This window comes from Cyprinodon tularosa, unplaced genomic scaffold (assembly GCF_016077235.1).
Source record: "Cyprinodon tularosa strain WSP-4 unplaced genomic scaffold, ASM1607723v1 ctg514, whole genome shotgun sequence".
In the NCBI taxonomy this organism is placed as follows: Eukaryota; Metazoa; Chordata; class Actinopteri; order Cyprinodontiformes; family Cyprinodontidae; genus Cyprinodon; species Cyprinodon tularosa.
In genome coordinates this window covers 313,245-338,711 of record NW_024039246.1, presented here as the reverse complement: position 1 = coordinate 338,711, position 25,467 = coordinate 313,245, and the positions used below count along the sequence as shown (strand labels likewise).

General features: G+C 40.0%; 1 protein-coding gene across 1 annotated transcript in view; it reads right to left on the bottom strand.

Annotated features, from left to right (window-relative positions):
* Positions 1–722: 722 nt before the first annotated feature.
* Positions 723–25,467, bottom strand: part of tlcd3a (TLC domain containing 3A) — a 46,790-nt gene continuing 22,045 nt past the window's right edge. The window contains exons 3-5 of the mRNA XM_038303616.1: positions 21,079–21,298; positions 9,976–10,071; positions 723–2,115 (exon numbers count right to left, since the gene is read on the bottom strand). Of these exons, the coding sequence (XP_038159544.1) occupies positions 1,819–2,115; positions 9,976–10,071; positions 21,079–21,298 (613 nt within the window). The 3' untranslated portion in view covers positions 723–1,818. The remainder of the gene's footprint in view (positions 2,116–9,975; positions 10,072–21,078; positions 21,299–25,467) is intronic.

Here is a 25,467-nt window from a genome sequence, read left to right as displayed (position 1 = left end):
TCTTATATAATGAAATTATGCAGCTCCAGATGCTGTTTCACATCAAAACACTTCAGGTGTATTCAGACTATTAGGGTCTCTGCAGAGTTTAGATCCTGAATGCAAGCCGTCTTTGTTTTGTTTTATCAAGGAAGAATTTGATAAGCTGCATTTTTTTAGATGGAGTAAATGATCACATTTGTAACAGTGGAACTAATTATCTACCTAATAACAACCAGCAGTCTGCTGGTTAAAGTGGGGTACCCAATAAAGTGGCCATTTCCAGCAGAAAACTCTCAGACCAAATGAAATTGTCATCTTCAGAAATGTGTGCCAACAAAATACATTGAAATAATGTAATGAAATGGGTCTCATGGCTTTTAAATAGAAATGCTACATTTATATTAATTCGTATGGGTTGATTTTATCATCTTAAGACTTGTTCTGGCTCCTGTAACCGTCATGAAAGTAGAGAACGGCTCACTTCAGAGTCACACAGCAGCGGAAGCTGGAACTCCCTGCAAACCTTTAACAGCAAAATAACTGTATGAACAGAAGCAACAACAAATAACAGTTAAGCTTTGAGGTATCTAGGTTATGGTTAAAACCTCAGATTTAAAAAATAAAGCAAACAAACTGGAATAAAGGCTGGAGACAGCTGCCCTAAAGCAGCAGCATCTCCTGACAGCAGGGGGCAGCAGAGGACTCACTCGACTCTGCAACCTCCTGCACCGTTACAGCCCAAGGTTGAACTTAAAAGCCTATATTACAACAAACTCCGCCCCCTCAACTGCTCATTGGTCAGCCTGTCTATATGCAAGCGTGACTGGTTCGCTTTGATATTCACTCCTTCCTGATCTAAATAAAGCCGTTTGAAAATAAACTACCGAAAAGGGTTAAATGACCCCGACGAAAGCCACACGCCGAAACGCTTCTGTCTGTCCATAAAGTGGGTTTCCGCACTTTACGAGTTCGTCTCAAGTCTGTCCAGGTGAGAAACTAGTATTTAACCAGAACCTGAGCTATTATCGTTTCCCCAGTGTCCCGCTCCCACCGCTCCCAGCATCACAGGGGGCGCTCCAGTGTAACCTAAACTGAGTTTATGCCATGAAAATGCTAATTCACATTGGAAAACAATAAAAAAAACACAGCTGTAAATGAAAACTTTTAAACTCCCCCCACAACCAACCGAAGGCTTTCCTCAAGGCGACTTAAATGATGAAATCAGATCATAAAAATAAGCCCTTGAAACTTCGGACACTTTTAAGAAACATATTCTCTCTTGAAAATAAGAAAAACATAACCAATCGGTATAATTGGAATAATAAAGCAGATTTGTAACCGTGCAGCTGTGAAATGTAGATGAGGTGGCGGATGTCGCTGGCAGAGCCCATGGATCACAGCTCACTGGTGATAAAACAAAACCACGTGACATCCATCCGAACTGTAATAAAACCATAAATTTAAATACGACCTGTGGTAACAGCCTCTCGCTGTAACAAACCTTCCCGATCAGCAGCAGCTGTTAAAACAGCAGGAGTGAAAGATAAGATAAAGTCTCCCCCCTCGTCCCGTTCACTCCGCTTTTCTCCTTTTCCAGGTGAATGTGACCTTTCTCCAGGACTCTAAGTGTGGAAGAGTGCAGCACTTGAGAGTTAAAAAATAAAAATCAAACAGAGATCCGATTAGGCAACAGATTTGTTACAGAGGAGTGTATGGGAAAATGCCCAGGAGTAGTGGAGGGAAAGAGAGCAGGCAGTCCTGGTGTACTACAGCACGATAATGGGGTTGAGTTAGTAGCTGAGTGAGCAGCCTGATCGAGGGAGAGCAAACTGGACATCAATCCTCCTTGGAGCCGTCGGCCACAGGAGGAGACTGTGGCCCGCGGCTTCGCCTGTACAGCCGGTAGCCCTTTCTGCAGAGCAGCACGAACCAGTAGACCTGTGGCGCCAGGATGCACAAGTTGCCCAGGTTGGCGGAGAGAGGCAGGTGGAAGGGGACGCTGTAGAGGGGGATGCCATAGTGGCGGCCGTACATCCAGTACATGAAGGGGAAGAGAGCGATGCGGCACATGAAGAACGTGACCAGGACCATGCCGCCGTTGGCCTTATGCAGCCAGCAGTCCTGGAGGCTGAGCTGGTGGACGAGAGGGTGGGGGAGGGGAGAAGAAGGAAGCCGTTAGAGACAGAATCCAACAATGAAACCGGAAAATATGGCTGAAAAATATCAGTTTAATAATCAGGCAAAGGAGCATGAACAACACCAGCAGCATCGCTGCAGACAGAATCCCAGGGAGGGAGGGAGGGAGGGAGGGAGGGAGGGAGGGAGGGAGGAAGGAAGGGAGGGAGGAAGGAAGGAAGGAAGGAAGGAAGGAAGGAAGGAAGGAAGGAAGGAAGGAAGGAAGGAAGGAAGGAAGGAAGGAAGGAAGGAAGGAAGGAAGGAAGGAAGGAAGGAAGGAAGGAAAAACCCAACATTATTTATCTAAGGAAAATCTTTAGACAAGAATGTCTGAAAAGTCAGTAAATCATTTTTTTTCTTATTTTATTTTCCAATAATAAATCAGATTTGGGAAACATTAAAATCCAATTCCAGACTGTTTAGGAGCCCTGTGAATTTAAGCGTGTTCATAAGAGGTCAGTTGGAAGGAAAAATTAGAAAGGGAAAAAAAAACTGAAATATTTTCAGCATTTAATTCTGGTAAATTTTCTGTGTTCGTTAAATAATTCGACATCATTGTTAGGTGTATTCTAATGAAGTAGCTTCATTTTTTCATGCAATAATATAAATGATGCTTTAATCTTTTAATGTTCTGTTGGACTTCGAACCATTACCTCATCTAAAACCTGATACCGCTTTTTTTTAACCTTTATAATTTGTTCTATGAGAGAGAAAAAAAGCTACATTTAATACTCAGGTTTAAGGTAAAGATAATGTGGAGGATTTTTTAAAAGATCCGCCTTCTCCACTTGAAAAAAAAAAAAAATGCACGTGCAAGAGCATCCGTGAGCCAATTTCTCCTCATGCATGCCCTGTTTAAAATGTGCTGTTTTCATAGCTCATACAAGCTTGCTGTGTCCACATACAGTGATCTTTGAGATTCAAGAAGTGCGTTCCAGGAGGTTCCAGGCTTTATTAACCTTTGACGAACATAGGCCTGTTCTAGTGACAACAACAGAGAGTATCTAATGAACCCCAAGTAACTCCTCCTCCACGCGGCATCTTTTTTATTAGACGCCGCTGTCGTGTGGCAACAGTGTATGGTGACAGCGAGCCGCTGTGACAACAAATCCCATAATGCTTTGCGAGGAGATAATTCTGGGACATATCTGCCTCTTCTGATGCCTTTGTTTTCTTCTCATACACTTCATAAACACTTTTTCTCTCACGACCTTCGGCCATTTTCAAAGAACGTCAGGGAGAAAGGTGAGCTTCGATGACCGCCTGAAACCATAGCTCACCACAGATATACGCCTGAAAGTGCACATGGGCAGAAAAAGATGGCCAACTGGAGACGGGCACGTAGGACTAGCCTGATGTAGTCCTACTCAATTCTAGTCAGAATATGAGTCTGATGCTGCTCCATAGAGCTGTGATTATGGGGCGTGTTTCGAACGAACCAGGAAAAAAAATGCCTCTGCACTCAATTGGATAGACCTACAACCAATAAGAGCAACAGAGTGCGTGACGTATTTTAAGTCACGCATAGTTGTTGTCAACGAAAATCAAAGCGTGCAGTTGCACGCCTAGAATAATAAGATGAGCCTTGATCGCGTTTCTCTGTTCCTCTTTTAAAATTAATTTGCTGTCGATATCTTCTAGAACAGACCTAATAGCAGAATCTACACAGCCCAACTCTCCGGCGGCAGCCATTGTTGTTGTCACTCAAGCGCGCTTTGGTCACGTGGTTGATTACGTTACTGTTGATCATCTGTCCATCATCGTATAAAGCCCTCCCTGACAATTTGATTGGCCCGTCAGATATTGTGCTAGCATACTCGCGCTACTATTGAGCAGTGTTGGGCACGTTACTTTGAAAAAGTAATTAGTTATAGTTACTAGTTACTTTTCCCAAAAAGTAACTGAGTTACTAACTGAGTTACTCCACAATAAAAGTAACTAGTTACTAGTAAAAGTAACTATTGCGTTACTTTTGCGTTTCTTGCCCCCGTAACCCTCACCACCCGGCCCCCACCTTCTCGCCGTGTGTTTCCAAAGCCAGCTGAATAGAGCGGACGACAAAGACAAGAACCTGCAGAGAGTTTTGCATTTATTGCAACTCAATGTAAATGACATCAGGGGGGAACGCCATGTGAAGTTTTATAACAGGGCATTCAGATCTGGTGAAATTAATAACTGGAACCCCAGCCGGCCTCAGCAGATGGCCGCTCACACTGAGCCTGGTTCTGCTGGAGGTTTCTTCTTGTTAAAAGGGACTTTTTCCTCTCCACTGTCGCTACAAGCATGCTTAGTGTGGGGGATTGTATTTGAGTCAATGAGTCGATGCAATCAACTGGTTTTCCTTAGATAGAAAACTTTGTATCAATTTGACTGTATGATCTGGTTGAACTGTAAAGTGCCTTGAGATGACGTGTTGTGAATTTGGCGCTATATAAATAAACTGAATTGAATGTCTAATTTTGAAATCCTGTGTGTTTGGGTTGTTATAGATACTGCAACATCTATCTATCTATCTATCTATCTATCTATCTATCTATCTATCTATCTATCTATCTATCTGTATACTCTGTGTGTGACATAAAATATGGATCTCCATCCCTGCCACAAAGGCCATCAAATAATGTTTAAAATAAAAAATACAGTAGGTTGAAAAGGCAGAGTATCCATCCATCCATCCATCCATCCATCCATCCATCCAGATTTCTCCCTTTCTCCATATAGGCTATCATTTCTGGCTGTTGTCAGGTTAGTCATTTGATCGTTCACGCTCTCCATAGTTCTCCTGTGGCGCGAGCACAGGGCGACTGTTGCGCGCCTTTAGCGAGCATGCGCGTTTCCTGTCGCTTGCGCGGTGACTCGTGCCGCCTGCGCTGTGCGGAGATGCAGGGGAAACCGTATCTGATGGGGAAACGCAGCTCGACGTAACACCGGTATTTCCATGTGGAAAACGCTGTTTTGCTGCTGGATCATCCTCACTCTCCATCTCTCTGTGTGTGCTGTATGTTAACACCCGCCAGCAGAAACACCCGCTTACACAACTGACAGACGGAATCTCACTATACATCAGCCATTCTCATCCTCCCCTCTCTCATGACAAGGCGCGCACCTCTGGATGACCTAAAAAAATAATCTTTAATATCTCTTAAACAAAAGTAGCACAAGCAATATTTTTTTCTGCACAAATCTGCACTAACGTTGCACTAAACCATTCAGTCTATTTGCAGAGTTTTTTGACGTGGGTGGGGTGTCAGCATCACGCAGCTGCGCACGAGTCCTATCATGAAAAAAGGTTCATTGTGCGACCTGAGTAACGCGCAGTAACGGGGTGTCTGCAATGGTAACTGCGTTATAGTTACAGCCAAAGTAATTAGTTAGATTACTCGTTACTAAAACAAGGTAACGGCGTTAGTAACGCCGTTACTTTCAACGCCGTTAGTCCCATCACTGCTGTTGAGCAATGCCAGACCGAACTTCCCGGCCTCAAACGTTGTGGGCGGGACTAAGTTCGAAATGGCACCCAGGCTAACGTAGGCTGGCCTTACGCACACATATCACCAGAATGATTGACAGTTAGGAGGACCACTTAGTTTGATGATGCACCCGGAAATAAAAGATCCTCCTCTATACCTTTAAGAAAACAAATCAGAGTCACTGATTCTGCTCTTAGAGCAAACCTAAAAGCATGCATCTAAATATTACATATATATGTATTATCTTTATTATAGATATATTAATAATATATAATATATAGCTAAATGCTTATTGCAATATTATGAACTATAATCAGATTAATCATTAACTTCACACTAATGGTGACCACCATGATGAGGGCAAAATGGCAGCATAAACGCAAGGAATCCAAACCAACAGCAGTACCATTAGTTCCATACTTCTAAAAAGACCTTTAAACTACTAGTGAAAAATAAGGCGCTTCATTCCAGATGTTTGATAAGCAAGTCTGTTTGGGTCTGAAAAAAACACGCTACCTCAGGCCTGACCTCTGACCTTCCTCTTCTAGAGGAGTTTTCTGCCATCAGAGAGCCTCTGTTTCTGAGGGTTATGCCTCCATGAGTTTGTTCTAGAATTGTTCTAGAAAATAATCCAAGTAATGAGCCCTGACAACATGCTGGGAACATCAGAGATGTTAGCGAACGTCTGTTTGTCGTTTGGAAGCTTAATGAGCTGCTGGCCAAACTCGACCTCGTCAGAAGTTTTTATGCTCCAGCCATTTCAACGTGATGAGTCAGCGCCGGGTCGGTCCTGGACAGGGAGCGCCCCGCTCCAGCTTCCTGGGCTCTGATGGTGGTAACCATCTTATTTTTAAATGTTCTATGAACAACCCTTCAGTATCCCTTAAACCTACGCTATTTTAAATATCATAGAAATACTATCAATCTTTCTGTTTTTGTTTTAGTTTTCAGTGACATTCATTAGTAACATTCATTCATTCATTTTCAGGATCTTTCATCTTTTCATTTTAAGGTTGAGAGATTAAATTATTTGTTTTATCATTTCTTAATAATATTTTTGTCACCCATCCCTCCTTTTCAAAGATGAACACAGTAATATTATTTAACATATTTTTTCCTGTTGTTTACAAACTTTATAAAACAATTATAAAGTAATTTCTTTATCAGTCAGAATAAAAGGCACTGAAATCTTCCTGAATACATGAATAAGTGTCACGAAAAAAAAAGCCTCACATAATATTTATAATGGAGAGAAACAAAACTTCACCTCCACATTTTCACACATTACGGCTGCAGGTCTCCTACCAGCTTTGAACATTTACAGACTGAGCTTTATACCCAGTTTTGATGGAGAACATCACTTTTCAGTTCTTGTCACATTTAACTAATCCATGAATCTGCCTACGAAAGTTTTTGGTTGTCTTTCTCTTTATTCCTGGCAGTGAATCCTGGAGCTTTTGTTGAAGGAGTCCAACTGCAGACCAAAGATTCTAATATCTAAAAGGTGTTTGCGTCACTTTAAGGTTTTCTGATTATTTCCTTAACAGAATTGGTAAATAGGGCTGGGTATTTTCACCAAAGTCCTGAATCGATTCCATTTTGATTCATACGGTTCTAAATCGATTAATTTCGATTCGATCTGTTTTTACAATAATGAAAGTGGTTCAACTGTGTTTCAAAATACTCATGTATTTTGTTTTTTCCTGTCATATTAAACACAAAGTGCAAACTTGTAAATCAGACAGTTTAAACTCGAGATGTGAACAAAACTGTCTCAAAAGTGCAAACTTGTCGGTGAAAAGTGAAAAAGGGAAGCGTCACTGAAGCAAGCAGACGTGACACAGCAGACATTCATGAGCTGCATTATCTTCAATGCACAAACCATATGTGCAGCGTTGTCTGTAACCTCTACAGGGTGTTTTCTGGTCAGCCCCCATTCGTTAATCTCTCCAGCCAACCTATTGGCTATATTTGCAGCTGTCTGGCTTAAAGTATTCTTGAGTGCATCTTTCCTGCTCATTTGAATGTGAGCGTCACACGGGTCACTAGAAAATGTGGGTCATTTGATACCGGGCCGCACAGAAAAAAGTATATATTATATATATATATATTATATATATATATATATATATATATATATATATATATATATATATATATTATATATATTATATATATTATATATATTATATATATATATATATATATATATTATATATATTATATATATATATATATTATATATATATATATATTATATATATATATATATATATATATATATTATATATATATATATTATATATATATATATTATATATATTATATATAATTATATATAATATATATATATATATATATATATATATATATATATATATATATTATATATATATATATATATATATATATTATATTATATTATATATATATATATATATATATTATATTATATATATATATATATATATATATATATATATATATATATATATATATATATATATATATATATATATATATATATATATATATATATATATATATATATATATATATATATAAAATTTATCGACGATCAGAGTCTGAGTGATGTTTCATTTTGAAAAATATAAAAAATTGCGGTATTCTCTCCCAATTACATCAGTCGGTGCATTTGTGCCTCTTGACACAGGTTAATTCAGTTGAAGACTCATCCTATCTATAACATCCTATCTTTGTGAAGCGACCAAAACAAAGCTACGGAGCAGACTGGACATCAGGAGCGTCTGTCATTTTCTCCGATTACGAGTAGATGGGACCGGTTTGTTGTTTTATTTTTATGCTGTATGCCCCCTCCCCCCGCCGGTCCGTGGTGCAAAAAAGGTTGGGGACTGCTGCTCTAGACATCGATTTTGCAAAAATGTAAAGGAATCGATTCAAAATCAATTAAATCGATTTTTGTACCCAGCCCTATTGGTAAAACAAAAACCTGGGGACTCCGCTGCATAGGTAAATATATTGTAGAGGCAGGTATATTGTTATTATACAGTCAGAAAGGAAATAAAAAAGCTGAATCAGACACTGCAGACCACTGATCATAGGAGCAATAATCTTTCTTCTAGTTTAATAATACATTTCAATAAATTCTAAATATAAATATAATTTCTATATGTTTATCTTTTTAACAGTAAACGGTAGCGCCTCGGCTTCATTTTTGCGAAGCTGTTGATCAATTGTGACTTTCTTCATTTGGAGAATTCTCCTCTCTCAACTGCGCTGTGACAGTGGAGCGGCGAGAACAGAAAATTAATAAATTAAAAAATCAGTGCCCCAGGCCCACCCAGGCACCGTAGATCCAGAATGGGGCACATGCCTCTGTGCAAAGGGTCTGCCGACGCCGATGCCTTCAGTTCTGCTGATGTTGATCTGCTATGCAGATAAGAGGGGCACAGGGCTGCTGTTTAACCAGCAGAGATTTAAAATTCGACCCTCTAGTGGTTTTAAAGAGCGACATGCTACATGGGTCAGAGCCTCTGACTGGACTGGGTTCATCAGCATGAGGAGGAACAACTTCCTAATAACGACTGGTGTCGATGGTTTTAGGTAAAAGGAAGAGAGACCCTGCTGCTGACTGAGTGTTTTTGTTGTTGAGGCTGGCAGTTTAATTATTGATAAAACAGCGACAAACTATCTCCAGAATGAAACGGAGATACTAAGGTTTTTGATGATGTAAGGTCCTGCTGATCACCAGTGCAGGCTTTACACAAGAGAACTGATAGGATTTTTTTCTCTGTAAAGTCCATTTACACTAAAATCAATTCATTGTGGTAAAGAAACTCCTCCAACAGAAAGAATACAATAAATCAACTAATAATATCTGAGGAAATGAGTTTGGATAGAGACCATAACTCATGCATGTCTGCACTGACCTAAAGTTCCACTTTTGTTGCTTTTCTATATCGTAAAAAAATCCAGTATTTTAAACTCTTAAATACCGGTTTAAACTATTAAATCAGATTTTCTTTCATCCTTTCTTTGTTAGTGAAAATGTGTTTTGGGGGGAGAAATGTGTCATAAATGGGCAACAAAATGGAGTTAATTCATGCAAGCAGGTTTAATCAGTAGATTAAATATTTCACTTTGTGACAAAAGGAAAAAATGTACAATAATACCTGCATTTATTTTAATACACAAGTTACACAAAACAGTTTAATCATTTTGTCTGGATTTTTAACACAAACCTAAAAACATGAAACTCCCCCTGCGAGACCTGCTCTCATTGGTTGATCAAACGTTTATTTCCACCAGTCCACAGTAAACGGGACAGGTGCAGGAGTGACCCAGTTAGTCTCGGCTGGATGCTTACCTGAATGAGAATCTTCCCCAGGGAGACGAAAGGTGTGCTGAGCTCGGTTAGAAACAGGCAGCCGATGAAGAAATCCCCCTGGTCCTTCCTGAAGAACTGAGCAACAGAAACAGAGCAAACAGATGCAGGTGTGAGAATTAGAGCCTATGACATCCCAGCCCAGTTACTCCGTCTAAACCAGTCCAGAATTGTGTGTAATCCACAAAACTAGTAAAGCTATAAAAGTTTGATCTTTATTTAACATTGCTTAAGGTTAGATTCAAGTTAAAAGTTCAAGTTTTTATTTAGCTATGATTAACAAGTATAGCTTTGCTCAATTTAGTCCTAAAATATCCTTACCTGTAATGGAAAAAAGGAAGAAAAACAAACTTCAATCGTCTATATTTCCTGGCAGAAACCAGTTAAAGGTTAATAAAACCTTCATCTCACACAGGATCAAACACCCTGCTGTCAGGTGAGACACACAGCTTACTGCCGACCTTCTAACTGCTTCAGGTGTTTGAATTAAAATCAAATCAACACAGTTTGATAATGAAAAGGATTTTGTCCGAATTAAAAACCAAAACCTGAACAGAAACCTTGAGCAAACATCTATAAACAAGGTGCGGTCCAAGACACACTAAGGACTCAGCAGATGCATAGGTGTGCTAAGCCTGAGCTGTTTCATTCATGTTAGAAAAAGTCACAGAATTGCCAAGAAGGTTCAGAGGAGAAGCCATTTTCTTACAGAGATAAGTAAAAGGATAAAAATGTGAAAATAAAGGGTCTGAGCTTTTCTTCATATTCAGCTGGAAACGGCTGACAAACATGAAAGAAATGATTGTTACGTCACCTAGTGGCAGGAAGAGGGAATTAACAACCGCTGCCAGCAGGCAGACACTGAAACCTGCCGTCTGTGGAGGCCAAGATGGATTTATTCGGATATCAAGAAGTCCTGCTGTGGGTGAGAAGGCTAAATCCAAAACGCTGCTGGACCTTCATACAGGAAAATGAGCCAAAGCAGAGATCTAAGTCTAACTGATATATATTACTGGACAGAACATCATGTGACTACCGAGTGGCACAGGGGCCACTGATATAAATGCTGCTGCAGGAGTAAAATCAGCATCAGAAGTACATGAAATAGGTAATTTCTTTCAAAAAACCTTTAAATATACAAGGACATTTACAATATGACTTCAAAATAAATGAAATATAAAGGACATTAAATATTAGATGGAGAAAAAAATGAGAAACAATAGGTGAACAAATATATATACAAAAGGTATGCCATTAAACGTAGTAGAGTTTAAAATACAAACACAAAAATGTCCTTGTTAAATAAAATGTTATAATAAAAGGAACCTTAGTAATCATAATTGGCAAGTTATTAGTGGAGATTATGAAGGAAAAACAGAATCTAAACGCCAGATAATCCTGGCTATGCTAGCATTCTGACTTTATCTTCTCCCTCTCTCTGCTTTCTCTCAGGAATCCACCAACTGTGAAACAGTAATCACAACCAAGCAATCCGAGCGAAGTCTGAAAAGGCTCAGTGTAAAAGAATCCTGGGCAAAAACGCGACCGTCATAGTCCCCCGATTTGAAAACCCCAGGTGACCGTAACACATTAATGAAAAGGAAGGATTTGGCTAAGATCCCTGAGGAACGCCCCCAGTAGGTGATGTCTGGCTATAAATCAGGTCACAACAGCAGTGTTGCTCTGTTTCAATCTGAAAAACTCACAAAAACAAGGAAGGCATTTAGAGGAGTTTTATTCAAACAATATTTCTAAGATTTTGGCCTTAATTGTTAATGGATTAATTTAGGGATGCACGATATAATCGGCCCCCTATCGGTATCGGCCTGTATCGGCCTTAAAACTGAATATCGGACATCGGCCACCCCACCGATATTTAACCAGATATTTGATCAGCTTCTGAGTTTCTAAAGTCTAAAAAAAAAAAAAAAAAAAAAATACTACTTCTTCTTCTTCCTCAAAAACTTCTTTTTTACATTAAAATATCCCAATATCTTTATATACTGATATATTGCCATTTAAAAACACCATATCAATCTCTTTTACTAATGAAATATTGCTATACGTCATCGTTATGCTACGAAATCCCCCGAAAATTCACAAAATCTTGCCATATTTTTATATGTTGATATATTGACGCGGTATCGATCTATTTCACTAACAAAATCTCACAAGAATTTGCAAATTATCACAAGAGTTTGTAACAGAACAATGAAATTTCACGAGATTTTGAAAGTAAAATAGATCGATACCATGTTTTTAAAAATCTATTTGATATCAGCATATGAAAATATATTTGAGTATATTATTTTGTGTCAGAAATGGATAACAAAACTGCTATTTTCAATGACTACTTATTTTTGTCCAGCTTTAACATCGGTATCGATATCGGTTATCGGCTACATGAGTTTTAAAATATCGGCATATCGGATATCGGCCAAAATCCCAATATCATGCACCCCTAGATTAATTGTTAATGTAGGGGTTAGAGGGGTACATTAACAATGAATTTTACTTTGATTACATGCATTAGCTGTTGAATGAAAGTAGGGACGAACCCCCCCAGGCCTGAACAAGGCGCAAGTTCATATGAACCTCAATTGTGGGCAAGCATAGAGCGACAGTGGGGAGAAAAACCTGTCTGACTCAACATGGTGGTCTTCTGCTAGACCGGCTGCAGATGCCTTTTTAAAGCAGCACGAGTCCAGGGCATTACTTCAATAGACGTAATCAGCCGCATGGAGAAGGAGCCAGGCGGAGATTGAGAGGATGGAGGAAGGTTCAATCGGGTTCATAAGAATTCCAACATAAGAAGTCCAACATACGACCCAACTCAGATGGTTGTTGGTGGCAGGTTGAGTTGCTGATTGAAGTCTTGCATGCTGACAGCATCATGAACAGGTTTAATTGAATGTTAATTAACTGCTTCATAGATGGAGGGTAAATGGTCCAGTTTATTCAGTTGAATTTTCGCCATGGCTTCATTAATCTATAAAGAAGTTTGAATACTTTTCATACTGTGATAGTCATAGGTTGAAACATTTTGGTTTGATCCATCTATTCTACTTTTTTTTTTTTTGTTAGATTAGTTTTTCAAATTAAACCTCCCTATTAATGTGGGCCAATATTCAGAGACAAATTATTCAGCCGTCAGCTTTGGGCCGAATAAATATTTTAGATAAGAAAACATTTTTGCAGGTTGCATTTTTTCTGGAATATTTGCTCAAAATGACAATTAATACCAGAATCCCCGTTTTAGATCTGTTATTCTCGTCTTTATGGTAGAAGCTTTACATTTGCCAAAAAATCTAAAAAGAGGAAATTATATCCATACTCCTATATATATTCAATTACAGACTGAATTAACTGCTTTAGCTGTATGCAATAAAACCCTAAAAAAAAGGGAGTTTAATCCTATTAAATTTTACAAGAACTACAACAATACAGCCAATGAAAGCCAGGTGGAGCGGGGTGTGGGGGTGGTGTCCTGAGCACAAGTAATGAATAAGGTGTTCAAATATTGACTAGCAGCGCCGTGCTGAGTGATGTCACTCAGAACAGGTGAGTGAGGCTGGATGGATGAAGGGACTGAAAACGACAAACAAGCTGTCTCTGGTAGACGAACTGGTATAGTGAGCTGATGATCAATAAACCATGAGCTGCTCCAGCTTTGCCATCTGCCACGAAAAATATTTGGGACCAATGAGGAAAAGTTTACAAAACGCCTACAGATCTACCAGCCAACCTTAACGACGGTGAGAAAAGGTCTGCCAGCGCACATTTTAATGTATCCGCTAACATGACCGCTTCTGTCAGTGAGCCCCAGGGCAGCTGTGGCTACAATGTAGCTTGCCACCATCAGTGTGTGAGTGTGTGTGTGAATGGGTGAATGAATGTAGTGTAAAGCGCTTTGGTCAAGTCTCCTAACTTGAATAAAGGCGCTATATAAGTACATGCCATTTACCATTTACCATGACCTGAGCAAACACGCAAATCATTTTTTAAAAGCATTTAAAAGCAGAAACCATTTTAAAGGATGGTTACAGCGTGTGCCCCCCTTTTTTTTATTTATTTATTAGTGTTTTCAACAATCAGTCACCAAAATAGATTCAGGGCTTTTCAAACATTCCAGGCTTTAAGCCCCCAAAGCCCCCCTGTTCCGCAACTGACTGCAGGTCAGCGGCACAAAATCCCATATAAACCCAAATGTCCCTGACACCATTCTAAATATGAGAACGTGACACGGAAAAGGGAAATTGACATAATTTCTATTGGTTTTTCAGTTTTCAGTCATCCCTAAAAATAAGGGCAATTAATGACCATATTTAGTTTCATGTCAGGAAGCCTACCCAGACCTGATTACAGGTACACCTGCTACAAAGAAACAACTTAAGCAGAACCTGTACCTAAGCAAATCTTTCTGCCTCCATTTAAATAAATAAATAAACAAACAGGATGAGAAACAAATTAGCCGACATCTATTAGTCCGAGAAGGGTTACAGAGGCTTTTGGGCTCCAGAGAATAATCCATTAATGTAAAAAGACATCAAACAATGGAAAACTTGAGTAGGAACTCCTTATTGTGTCAGTTAAGGTCAGAGGTCATTGGGCAAAAAAGGCATCCCTTTAAATTCCAAAGCTAGTATCACTGCTGACTGCTGCTGAAAGATGAAGGCCTGTCTCACTTTAACACCAACCGGTGTAAAACTAAAATGGCTTTTACAAACAGAAAACCATCCCCACAGTCAAACATGGCAGAGGCAGCATGATAATCTGGGCCTGCTTGAACTGGATGGCCAGCCATTCATTCTACTCTGTGGCCAACCATCAGGTATCGATCACTTTGGTTCAGGGCAAAACCTCTGAATGTAGGCAGGGGAAAAAAAATCTCAAGTCTAACAAAGACATTTTCATTTGATCTTAAAAACAGGCGACTGGAAAAAAAACTGGAAAACCCTCCGATGTTGAAAAATAAATAAATAAAAGCTGCCCTAAATTCCTCCATAGGGATGAACACTATCCCGTTTACATCAAGGGAGAATAAGATTGGTTAGGTTTAGGGGGCATTTAGTTCCCCATAAATTTAGGGTCTGCCTTTTAGCTTTTTTCCCCTAATATATTACAAAAAAGTTAAAAAACAATCCACTGGACTTTGTTTCCAAGTTTGAAGACATTCCGCTTCCCATCCTGGAAGCTTTTTCAATTCAAAATGTCAGAAATAGCGTTGAGTTCGAGGCTTTATACAGTAGCCCAACAAAGCCTTGTTTTTGTTTTGAAAAACATGCAAAATGAAACGGGTCCATTCCTTTGGAATGGGGGTCGTTTGGCTTACTTTTTTAGCCTGCAATGCCCAATACCTATCCATGTCTCTGAAAGGGGGGGCATTAAAGGGACTTGTTGCCTGGCTGAATAGGGGACGTCTTCTGTTCCCCAGTATTTCTGCTATTTCGAATTGAAAAAGCTTCCTGGATGGGAAGCGAAACGTCTTCAGACTTGGAAACAAAGTCCAGTGGACCTTTTCTGGACTATGATCTGGATGACGGAGAATATTCCCCGGCCCTTTATCTTTTAAATCATTTAAAGACAAAACAAAAAACAGCCTTTTCAGCTTGTGTTGGGTTATCTTGGTTTGTTATACACATTTTTTTGGATGACCTAAAATATTGCGGAATGAAAAAAAGAAAACTGATTTTAAGGGCATACATACTTTTTTATAAAGTAGCGCAGCTAATCTGTCTAATTAAAAATAGACTCATAAAATATCAATGACAAGTAGCATTAAAATCTCAGAATGGCTACAAGCGGAGAACACTTCTCCACAGATATTAGCGCCTTTAATTTGCTTACAGCCAATGGTTACAATGGGCTTATTTGTGGTTCCTAGGATCAGATGGCTTCTATCTGCTCAGAGAATCATTCAAATGTTCGCCACACAAATGAGTCTGTGTGCAAAACAGACTGCGTAACAACATGAGAGCCGTGTGCAGCCACAACTTAAAAAGGCTGACATGAGCATAAAAGTGACTGCTTGACCATCTGCTGAGCCTTGAACTGTTGTTAAAAACCTGTGGAAGCGCAGGATGAAGATTAGGACCTAATCCTGGCTGCATCTCCTGCAGAAATCCCAGGTCAGCTTTGATCTGCATCCCATTCAGTCTTTTGAGTGGTTTTATTTAAAACTCTAGCTCAGAATATCTTTTTAAAGCAGAGGTACTTACCCTAAGTTTAAGCTAAAACGGCAGCATTGGTTGGGCAACAATGAAAACCAAAACATGGCCTCCAGTCCCAACTCCATTATTTATGTTTTAGCAAACATTAAAATAAAAAGCATGTTTTGATCCATTTTACCAAATTTCAGTTCACTTTGACTAGACCATTCAACGACCTTCATTTATTAGTGGCTATTGAGACAAATAGTGGCCTTTGTGCTTTGGATTATTAATGTTTGCGCTTTGTTTCTTGTATTATTGCTTCAATTATTATTATTTGACCCCTTCTCTGGTTGGGTTCTGTTACATTTTTATTTTAATCGATACTGTTGTAAATTTTATATACAATTTTTGTCCAATAAAAAGACCTTGATTAAAAAAAAAGGGGAAAAAAAATGTTTACCTATCAGTGCTGCCTAGTTTCCACGCAAGGCTCTGAAAATGAGTGCTCAGTCAAATCCTATACAAAACTATAAAAGGGCTTTTTCATTCATACTAACATTATTCTGTCCTTTCCCAGCACGACTTTACTGGTAAGCTTTGCTCACATAAAGCTGACGATTTACAGAAGAAGAGTAGAAACAAAGAGGCTGACTGCAGCTGGAGCTGAATAATGTAGGGTAATGTGATCTCTTATAGTCACAGACTGCAACTGCAAACAAAGGCCTGGGTTTCCACCACACCTGGCACATAAACCAAGCACAGGGTTCAGAACAAAGATGAAACTTATTCTGTAAACTTCACTCAGTCTGCATAAAGCACCATGCTATAGAGTAATATGCAAAGAGTCACAGCTGTGCTCAAAATACGTTAAATCCAACATCCTCAGGCAGATTACTGATCGTTTCAGTAGAAATTATAATCCTTAGTAGTACAGTTACTAAAAGGTGCAATAGAATCATAGAAAAACATTCTCTGTAACAGTCATTAATTGAAAGAGTCTGTTTAATAATGGCATAGTATAATCAGTGAGGTCCTTCATTCTTTCAAAGAGGTGCCTTAAAATAAGGACCAAGGCAGCAGATGTTCTGCCTTCGTGTCTTTAATCTGACTTAAAGAGAAATGTAGCAGATTTTATAGACTGAAGAAGGAAGGTTGATCGTTTGGGTCGGGGTGACACTCCACTCCATGAATTTAAGCCACATTATATTGAAGCACGGTGGTGCAGGTGTCATAATAAGGAAGGTTTCTGGTGTTGTGTCTGGCCTATTTATCACATCTCGAGGATAATGAATTACCGTATTTTCACGACTATAAGGCGCATATAAACGTCTTTTTTTCCCCTCAAAATGTGCGGAGCGCCCTATGTGTGTTGTTACTACTCTATCCTTTCTTTGCCTTGCAGCTATATTTGCTGTGATCAATGGGAATAAAGTAGTTTTAATATGTTTTTAAGTGAGAAAGTCCAACTGAAAACGTAATCATTGCAGTCAGTTCATCCAGATTACCATCCTGCCTTCTAATAAAAGTTCTGTAGGAGCCGCTCAGACCCTCACATACCAGCGGTGCGCTGTCAGTAGGAATCCCATTCAACAGCAGCCTCTGGCCGGGTCGCTTCCTTGCGGTTCACCGCGGCAGCTGGTAGGTGTTTTTCATCTAAATAATCCAAACTGCAGGCACTAGGATAATAAAAGCGGACATATTCTGCTGGCAGATTTCTGAATTTTGAGTTAACTTATGCATCAATAAACTGTTTCAGAGGAGTGATCACGGCGCTCTGTGTCATCAGCGATTTGTCTGTCTCACGGCCAGCTCCCAGGTTTGATTAATACTTTGTAATAAATACATAAATAAAGCACAAACATACTCAGTTTTGCTTCCGCTCTATTTTTAAATACGCAGTAGAGGTATTTAAACATAGTAGAGATCAATAAGGAGTTTTTCCTTTTTTGAAGGAGAACGGGAAAAAAAACAGCAAAAACATCTCAATTATGGTGAAAAGATTTGAATTAATAAAAGCACAGATAGAGTTGTATCATTGCAGACAAAATCTCCCTGTTAGGTCTAAAAAGATCACCGTTTCTCTGGAGCGTCTGCTATTTTTAAAAAGCTCGACATGAAGAACCCAGTTCCAGGCACAATCAAACTTATTTCAATGCAATAGCACCCTTAAGAGCCTGAACAGAACCTCATAGGTAATCCATGACATTGAGCTCCTGGTCTATTTTCTGCTGCCACTTAAGCAATCATTAGGAGGTAAATCAGCTTGATGCATGGATTGATTTGAAACCACAGCGCCACATCGGAGCAGCCAGCAATAATAGGTTACTGGCAGGCGGTTGTACTAACACATCACATGACTTTTTACTCGTCATAAATAATTATTAACTTCAGGATATGTTAGGGGATTGACTCTTTAAATGGTTGCACTTTCTAATCCATCTAAATCACAAATCAACAACATAATTTTCTCCTTTATGCAAACATGAAATGTCAGATTTACTGGCTTTGTTGCCTGATTTGGTGGCTTTTTAGAAAGCATCCATTTTTAGTCTAGAATATAACTTAAACAACCTTTGGTATGACAGGGTTCCTACAGCATAAGGCAAGTTAAATTCAAGACTTTTTAATGCCACTTGAAATAAAAATGTAAGACCAAATTCACAAGAAACACAAGAAAAACCCGCTTGCGACAACTTAACCCAAAGGTTTGTTTTAACATAAACCACTGCACTAATGTTTCAAATTTGGAAAAGCAGGAAGAAAGCTAAAAACACACGAATGACAGATACATTTTAACAATTATTTAACTGAATTCACAAACTTTGTTTTGCAGAGACAAGGGTGGAACAAAACCGAGAAATACCGGCTGTTTCTCGGTAACTCGATTTTGACGCTTTGTGTTTCGTGCTTCGCATGTGCGACTCCACTGCCTTAATTCCCATCGTTCTGAGCTTCAATGACTTCTTGCACAAAATCCACTGAGCCTCATGGATGTTCCCTGGTTTTAGCCATGGAGAAAACCCTCGGCTGGAGCCAATTTTCGTTACATATACACCTGCTTATATTTTGCAGACAAAAAGTTAATGGTGCATCTCCCAAATGTCCCGGCCGCAACAACGCTTTTATTGGTTCCGGAACCAATAATGGCGAGAACATAAAAAAAAAAAAGTCAATTTTAATGTTTTATTTAGATTACAAAAATAAATCGTAATAATAATAATCCTATTTATGATGTTTTAAAAATTAAGACCTACGAAAGACTGATTTAAGACATTTTAATACCAATTAAGGCCTTAGTTTTATTTTGAAGAATTCAATGCCTTTTAAGACTTTTTAAGGACCTGCAGGAACCCTGTATGAGATGCTCCTTAGTTATTTTTTTAACCCCATAAGAAGCAACATTTTTCATAATGGTGTCATTTGACCAGCGCAGCTTCTTACACGCTTGCGTTGCTGCTAGATTGTTTTTGCAAACTACAAACAGAACTTCTCATGGGTTCGTTTTGGCGTTAGCTTTCATGGCGCTAATGATAAAGGTGCGTTGTCTTTTCCATAGGTTTAAAAATATTTTTTTTCATTCCTCATAAATGCCCTTACGACTGCCTGCATGTAAAATTAACAAGTTTCCTCAATAGGTTCAATTAGCCATGAGAGAGCGACTGGTATCAGATTCTCTGCCTGCGCTGATTAATCAGAAAAAGCAAGCGCTTTTAAAGACGGATCAAAAAAGGCCGCCACATGTTTACCCTAAACCCCATCACAGACTCCAGGGAAGAATAAGAAATTGAATCTTTTGCCTAATTTGGAGAAAATGGTCATGCAGGTCTACCCCGGTCATGAAAAGGGACTCGTGGTGAAGAGAACTCGCAGCTGGTCCTTTTTTCCCACCATGTGGAGTGCTCAGCTCGTGGCTGCGGAGCCGGTTGAACTTTGGAGCCGTTGTGAGTTACGAGTGTTAAAAAACAGAATCTCCGAGAAATAAAGATCTATTTTTAAAAGCGACCTTGTCCATCTGCATGTCTGTTGACTCATTTACCAATAAAATGGATAATAATGAAAAGGTTTACAGATGAATGCCTTTCTTTGTTTTTCTAAATATTTTAGGCTGTAATTCACCTCCTCCAACCTTCCCTCTGATCTTTTAAAGAGGCTGTGCAGCTTTTGATGTCTACTATAAAACACTATCTAATCTTTATACATCAGCCCGTAGATTTATCACCAGCCCTCCAGCTTGCTAACCGATACGCTACGTGGTTCATTTTTTATGTCTGTTCAAGTTTAGTTCTGACGCGCGGCTGAAGCATCTTTGCTTCGCGGTCGAAAAGTAGCCGCTCAGACCCCCGTAAACTGGCGGTGCTCTGTCACCGGTGATCCTGTTCAACAGCAGCTTCTGGCCTGGTCGCCTCTTCGTGGTTTTCAGCTACTGTTAGCAGCAGCTGGAAGTAGATGTTAGCGTTTTTCCCGTACGTAATCCGTCTGCAGAAACCAGAATAATAAAATCGAACATATTTTGCAGGCAGGTTTCGACGTTTTAAGTTAATTTAGGGGTTAATAAACTGTTTCAGAGCAGTGGTCATACAGCTCTGCATCAGCAGGGCTTTGTCTGTCTCCCTGCCAGCTCTGAGATCAGCTTCTCTGATTGGTTGATCTGGCGCGTCGAACAGCAAAAGTTCAATTCTTCCAACTCCAGCAGCTGCTGCTTCTAAATCGGATTGCGTACGTCAGATGACCAGAAGCTCATGACGCGCTGCTTCAGCTGCTCAGAAGCGCTGCTCGCTCCTGAGGAACCCTTTGCTGCGCCTTGATGGACGTCAACCATTGACTTTCCATGTAAACTAGCAGCTTCTGCTGCCTCTGCTGCTTGCGGTGTGACTGTAGCATCAGTCTGAATGCTTCATCGATGCTGTCCCAAAGACCCCCTCCCCCTCCTCACCAGTGTGATAGGCAGCAGGATGGTGAGCAGGGCTATGTGGTGCAGGACCAGCAGGAACTCTCTCCGGACAAAGGAGTTTATGGTTCTCAGCGAATGCTGCTTGTAGTCCTCGTGGCCTTTGACGTGGTAGCGGTAGTAGTGGCTGAGGTACATGGCGAAGATGTCGTACGTCATGTAGGGGACGCCGTACCAGATGACGAAGTGGGTGGTTATCCAGTGCCTGAGGAGGAGAAATGAAGAGGTTGAGTACATGTCGGTTTACATCCCTGTATGCAGCAAGGAATCCTATTTTCAACCACGTTCTACTGTCGCTCAGTTATTGGAAAACACAGATATTAAATGGTGCAGCTGTGTTAAGTTGTTGTTTAACATGCAGAACAATACTGCAGCTGTGACTCATTAAGTTATTTTAACACTTGTCTGAAAGGTGTACAGCTTTGTTTCAAAACAACAGCCCTTTGCCTCCTTCACTGCTCTAAATTAACCACACAGACGCTTGACGTCTCAGATTAACCTGTAGGTACCAGTCTGTAAAACACTGATAGCACTTAGATGCTTTCAGAGCTTCAAACGTGTCAAACCTTAGAACCCTGTGGTGAAACAACAATCAAACAGAAGCTCGAAGCAGCAGAGGGTCAGTTTGGCTTCTCTGATGCTTTTTAATCTATTGGATAAAGACTAAAAAAAATAAAAAACCAGTGAAAAAAAGCTTTCATTGTTACACATTGCAGTAGATATAATGATCAATTTCCTGAGTCATTAGGAAATGGATCTTATCTAAACTTGGACAAAAGAAGATCAAATTTCACAGCCTTTAATAGTTCCACAGACAGACTACTTAGGAACACTTTAAATTGGAAAAAAAAGGCTGAACAACAAGGATTATGAATGTCTTAAGGCCTGGTTATTCTCCTGCAGCAGTGTGTCACAGTGAGCTTGTCGCAAGTATGATGCAGACATTTCTGATTTATGCTCAATATTGAAGCGTGGTCTGCGCTATGTTATTTCACACCACAATGCAAGAGGAACCATCAGGAACAAGCTGTGGGTCTAGATACGGCCGAGGCGGTGAGGAAGTGGGGGCCAGTTTGTGCGACAACAGAGGAACATGAGGGGAAAAAAAGGGCGGGGATCCAGGTGGAAAAAGGGTCCCAGCGTTCTCGCGCACCTCGCCCTTCTAGCTGGTCCAACTTCACAAGTCGTTTTCCACAATGGCGGTCATACAAACAAAACAAGCCGGTAAGGTACCAAACAGGAAATGCGCATAAGTAGAACGGATATAGGTTTGACTAATCAGAGGCCTCCTGTCTGCGGTCAACTCCAATTTGGGAGAGGTACACCAGAGTGTCTGCAGAAGTGGCGGGGGCGTCTCTGCGTTCACTCTGACACGTGCGCAGACGACCTGGTTTCGAAGTATAAAGCCTTTAGCCTCCCAAGCCACAAAGCCTCCCATCCAATCCAAACCATCCAGCAATTCTGATGTTAATTTCATTCATCCAGGAAACTTTCTGGTGAACCAGCCCATCAAACTAGTTCCAGGAGATGATAAACCAACCAAGCTTCAGCAGATTTTTAACCATTAGGGCCTTTAGGCAGGCTTATACAAGCATTAAAAACCAAGCAGCCTGGAAAGCAGCAGATATTACTGTTGTGGTTAATTATGTGGACAGATCTGAAAAAGTTGCAAAACTGCTTCAGACAGACATCTGACTTTCACTTATTTCTTTAAACGTGGAGGATATAAGCAGAAATTCACACAAAATTGTTTAGGGGAGGAATGCAGGCAGCATTTGGTGGTTCTGTAGACAAGGATTCTGGCTTAATTATGGAAAAAGGGAAAACTACACAAGATTGGTTCTTATTAGAGGAAGACAAACCATGACCTGACAAAATAATAAATAAAAACCTAGAGAACCCTAATTATGTTTCTGTTAACTTTTGTACCTCTGCTCTCTGTTCTGTCTCCTGGAGCAGATGGCCGCTCACACTAAGCCTGGTTCTGCTAGAGGTTTCTTCCTGTTAAAAGTAGGAATGGAACGGTTTATGAAAACCATCCGAACCGTTCGGTTCGACTGTCTCGGTTCGATTCACGTGTGTTGCGTTCGGTTCATGCGCTGCTCCTTTTTCTCATAGGCGAAGCGTGTACACTCCAGAGCAGAAGGTGGCGGTACTGCGACCAAAGCCAACCACCAGTAGTAAACAAGAAGAAGAAGCGAAGCAGCTTAGCCGGATGTAGCAGAAAAAAATCAATTGTTGTGGAGAATTGTGTGGGTATGGCGAGTGGGAAAGAACAGGAGTTGGAAAACGCGCCAGCAGCACTTTATAGGTCTGCTGTATGGGACCACTTTGCATTTAGAGTGACCTACGATGACGGCGGAAAGAAAGTTGTGGATTAAAGTGCTACAGTGTGCGAGGATTGCGCAACACGTTGTGTTTATGCTAACAGCAACATGACCAACATGTCAGCTTAGAGATTTTACTAGCAATCAACATATACCGAACCAAAAACCGTGACCACGAAACCGTGAACCGAACCGTGGATTTTGTGAACCGTTAAAAGGGAGTTTTTCCTCTCCACTGTCACTACAAGCATGCTTAGTATGAGGGATTGCTGAAGAGTCATTGAGTCGATGCAGTCAACTGGTTTTCCTTAAAGAGAAAACTTGAATCAATCTGACTGGATGATCTGGTGAACTGTAAAGTACCTTGAGATGACGTGTTGTGATTTGGTGCTATATAAATAAACTGAATTGAACTGATGTTCTTTTAATGTATAATATTTCCTCCCTACCAGATTAAAAAGGCTGTTCATCTCCAGGCGACAACGCGTAAACAAATTCAAGACAAACACATTTCTACATGTTAACCGACACACCCAGAGTTTCTCCACTGCTGGAAGATAAATGACTTTTTCTGTTCTATTCACTAAATTCTCGGAATGGCTGAAGTTCACACCAACGCAGGTTACTATTGCATCAGTGTGTCCAGCCAAAATTGATGCTGGATCCAGTCTTGATTTAATAAAGTCAATTATGCAATGAGGATCCTGCTTTTAGATATCCTCTGTGTAGAGCAAATCTGCCCTGGCTCATGTAGATAACCAGGTCCTTTAATTACACATGCCTGAAATGCTGCGACTGACAGGACAGAAAGACAACAGGTTATAGAACAGAGAATGCAGATACTAATATCCCCATTTTCTTTTTAGATACACATTTAAAGATGGAAAATAAAGTATACTCCCAGGCAGTGTAGGAATCCTTGCAGGATCATGATAACACTGCTATAATGACCTCTGTGCATTTTTATCAGCACTTCAAGGATAGCTGTAGTTTAAATAAACCACCGCCTGTTTGCCAGCTCAGACACTGTTGATGTCTCAGAGATCTGGAAGCACAAAGACTTGTTTGGGGTAAAATAAAACATGTCAGATTTAATGAGGATCCGTCATTGCCATCCCTTTCACTCGTGGCAGCAGATGAGACGAGGCGTCCAAACACTGAAACGCATCGAGACGTAGCTGTGGGGTGTTCCTGTGGGGAATGTGTCTGATGAGCTCCAGGTTTGCTGCACATCACCTCACAGCAGCAGAACTGAGCAGCGCAGTGGAGGATTTAACTCGGTGGCTAAAAGAGGAGGGGTGGTGGGGGGGGGCTGGGATTAGCGACCTGAAACTGGGACTGCCCTGGTCCGGCTGCTGACTCAGTGAGATTAACTGGTTAGCATTAGCCTAGTGTCACACTTTCCTGAGTTGCACAAAGAAAGCCAGTGCTATGCTAACAAAAACCTGCTGCTCGATCTGGAGGCAAAAGCCGGATTAAAGCCCTGTTCTAAGGGAGGATCCTGGCTGACAGGCTGTAGGATCAACTATGGAGACACTGTGGCCTCAGCTAGGGATGGGTATAGAATAGAATAGAATAAAAAATCCCTTTATTGTCCCACAATGGGAAAATTCTAAAATCTATTTAAATTCAAACCCCCAAAATCTATTTAATTCTGATTGATTAGTTGTAATATATTAACATTTAATAACAAAATAATAAAGCAGTGGTGGTTAGCAGAGGCTGCAAAGACAGTGGATTTTTTTATTTAATAAATTTTTGCTTATTTGAATAGATCTATAGGAAATAAGTTTTGATTATAAAAAAAGAAATAGAACTTACCTTTAACTTTGTTCATGAAAACCCTGAAGCAGAAAAGCTGTTCTAGACATTGTTTTCTGTTTTCTATTTAGATCCAAGTCTGAATTAAAGGAATAGTACACCCAAAACATGATTAGACTTCATTTTCTACTCACCCCCATGCTGAACAACACTCTGGAGTACTTTTTTGATATCTCAAATGCATCTGGTGATCTGGGAGGCTTCTTGCTGTCTGCTGACATTCAAA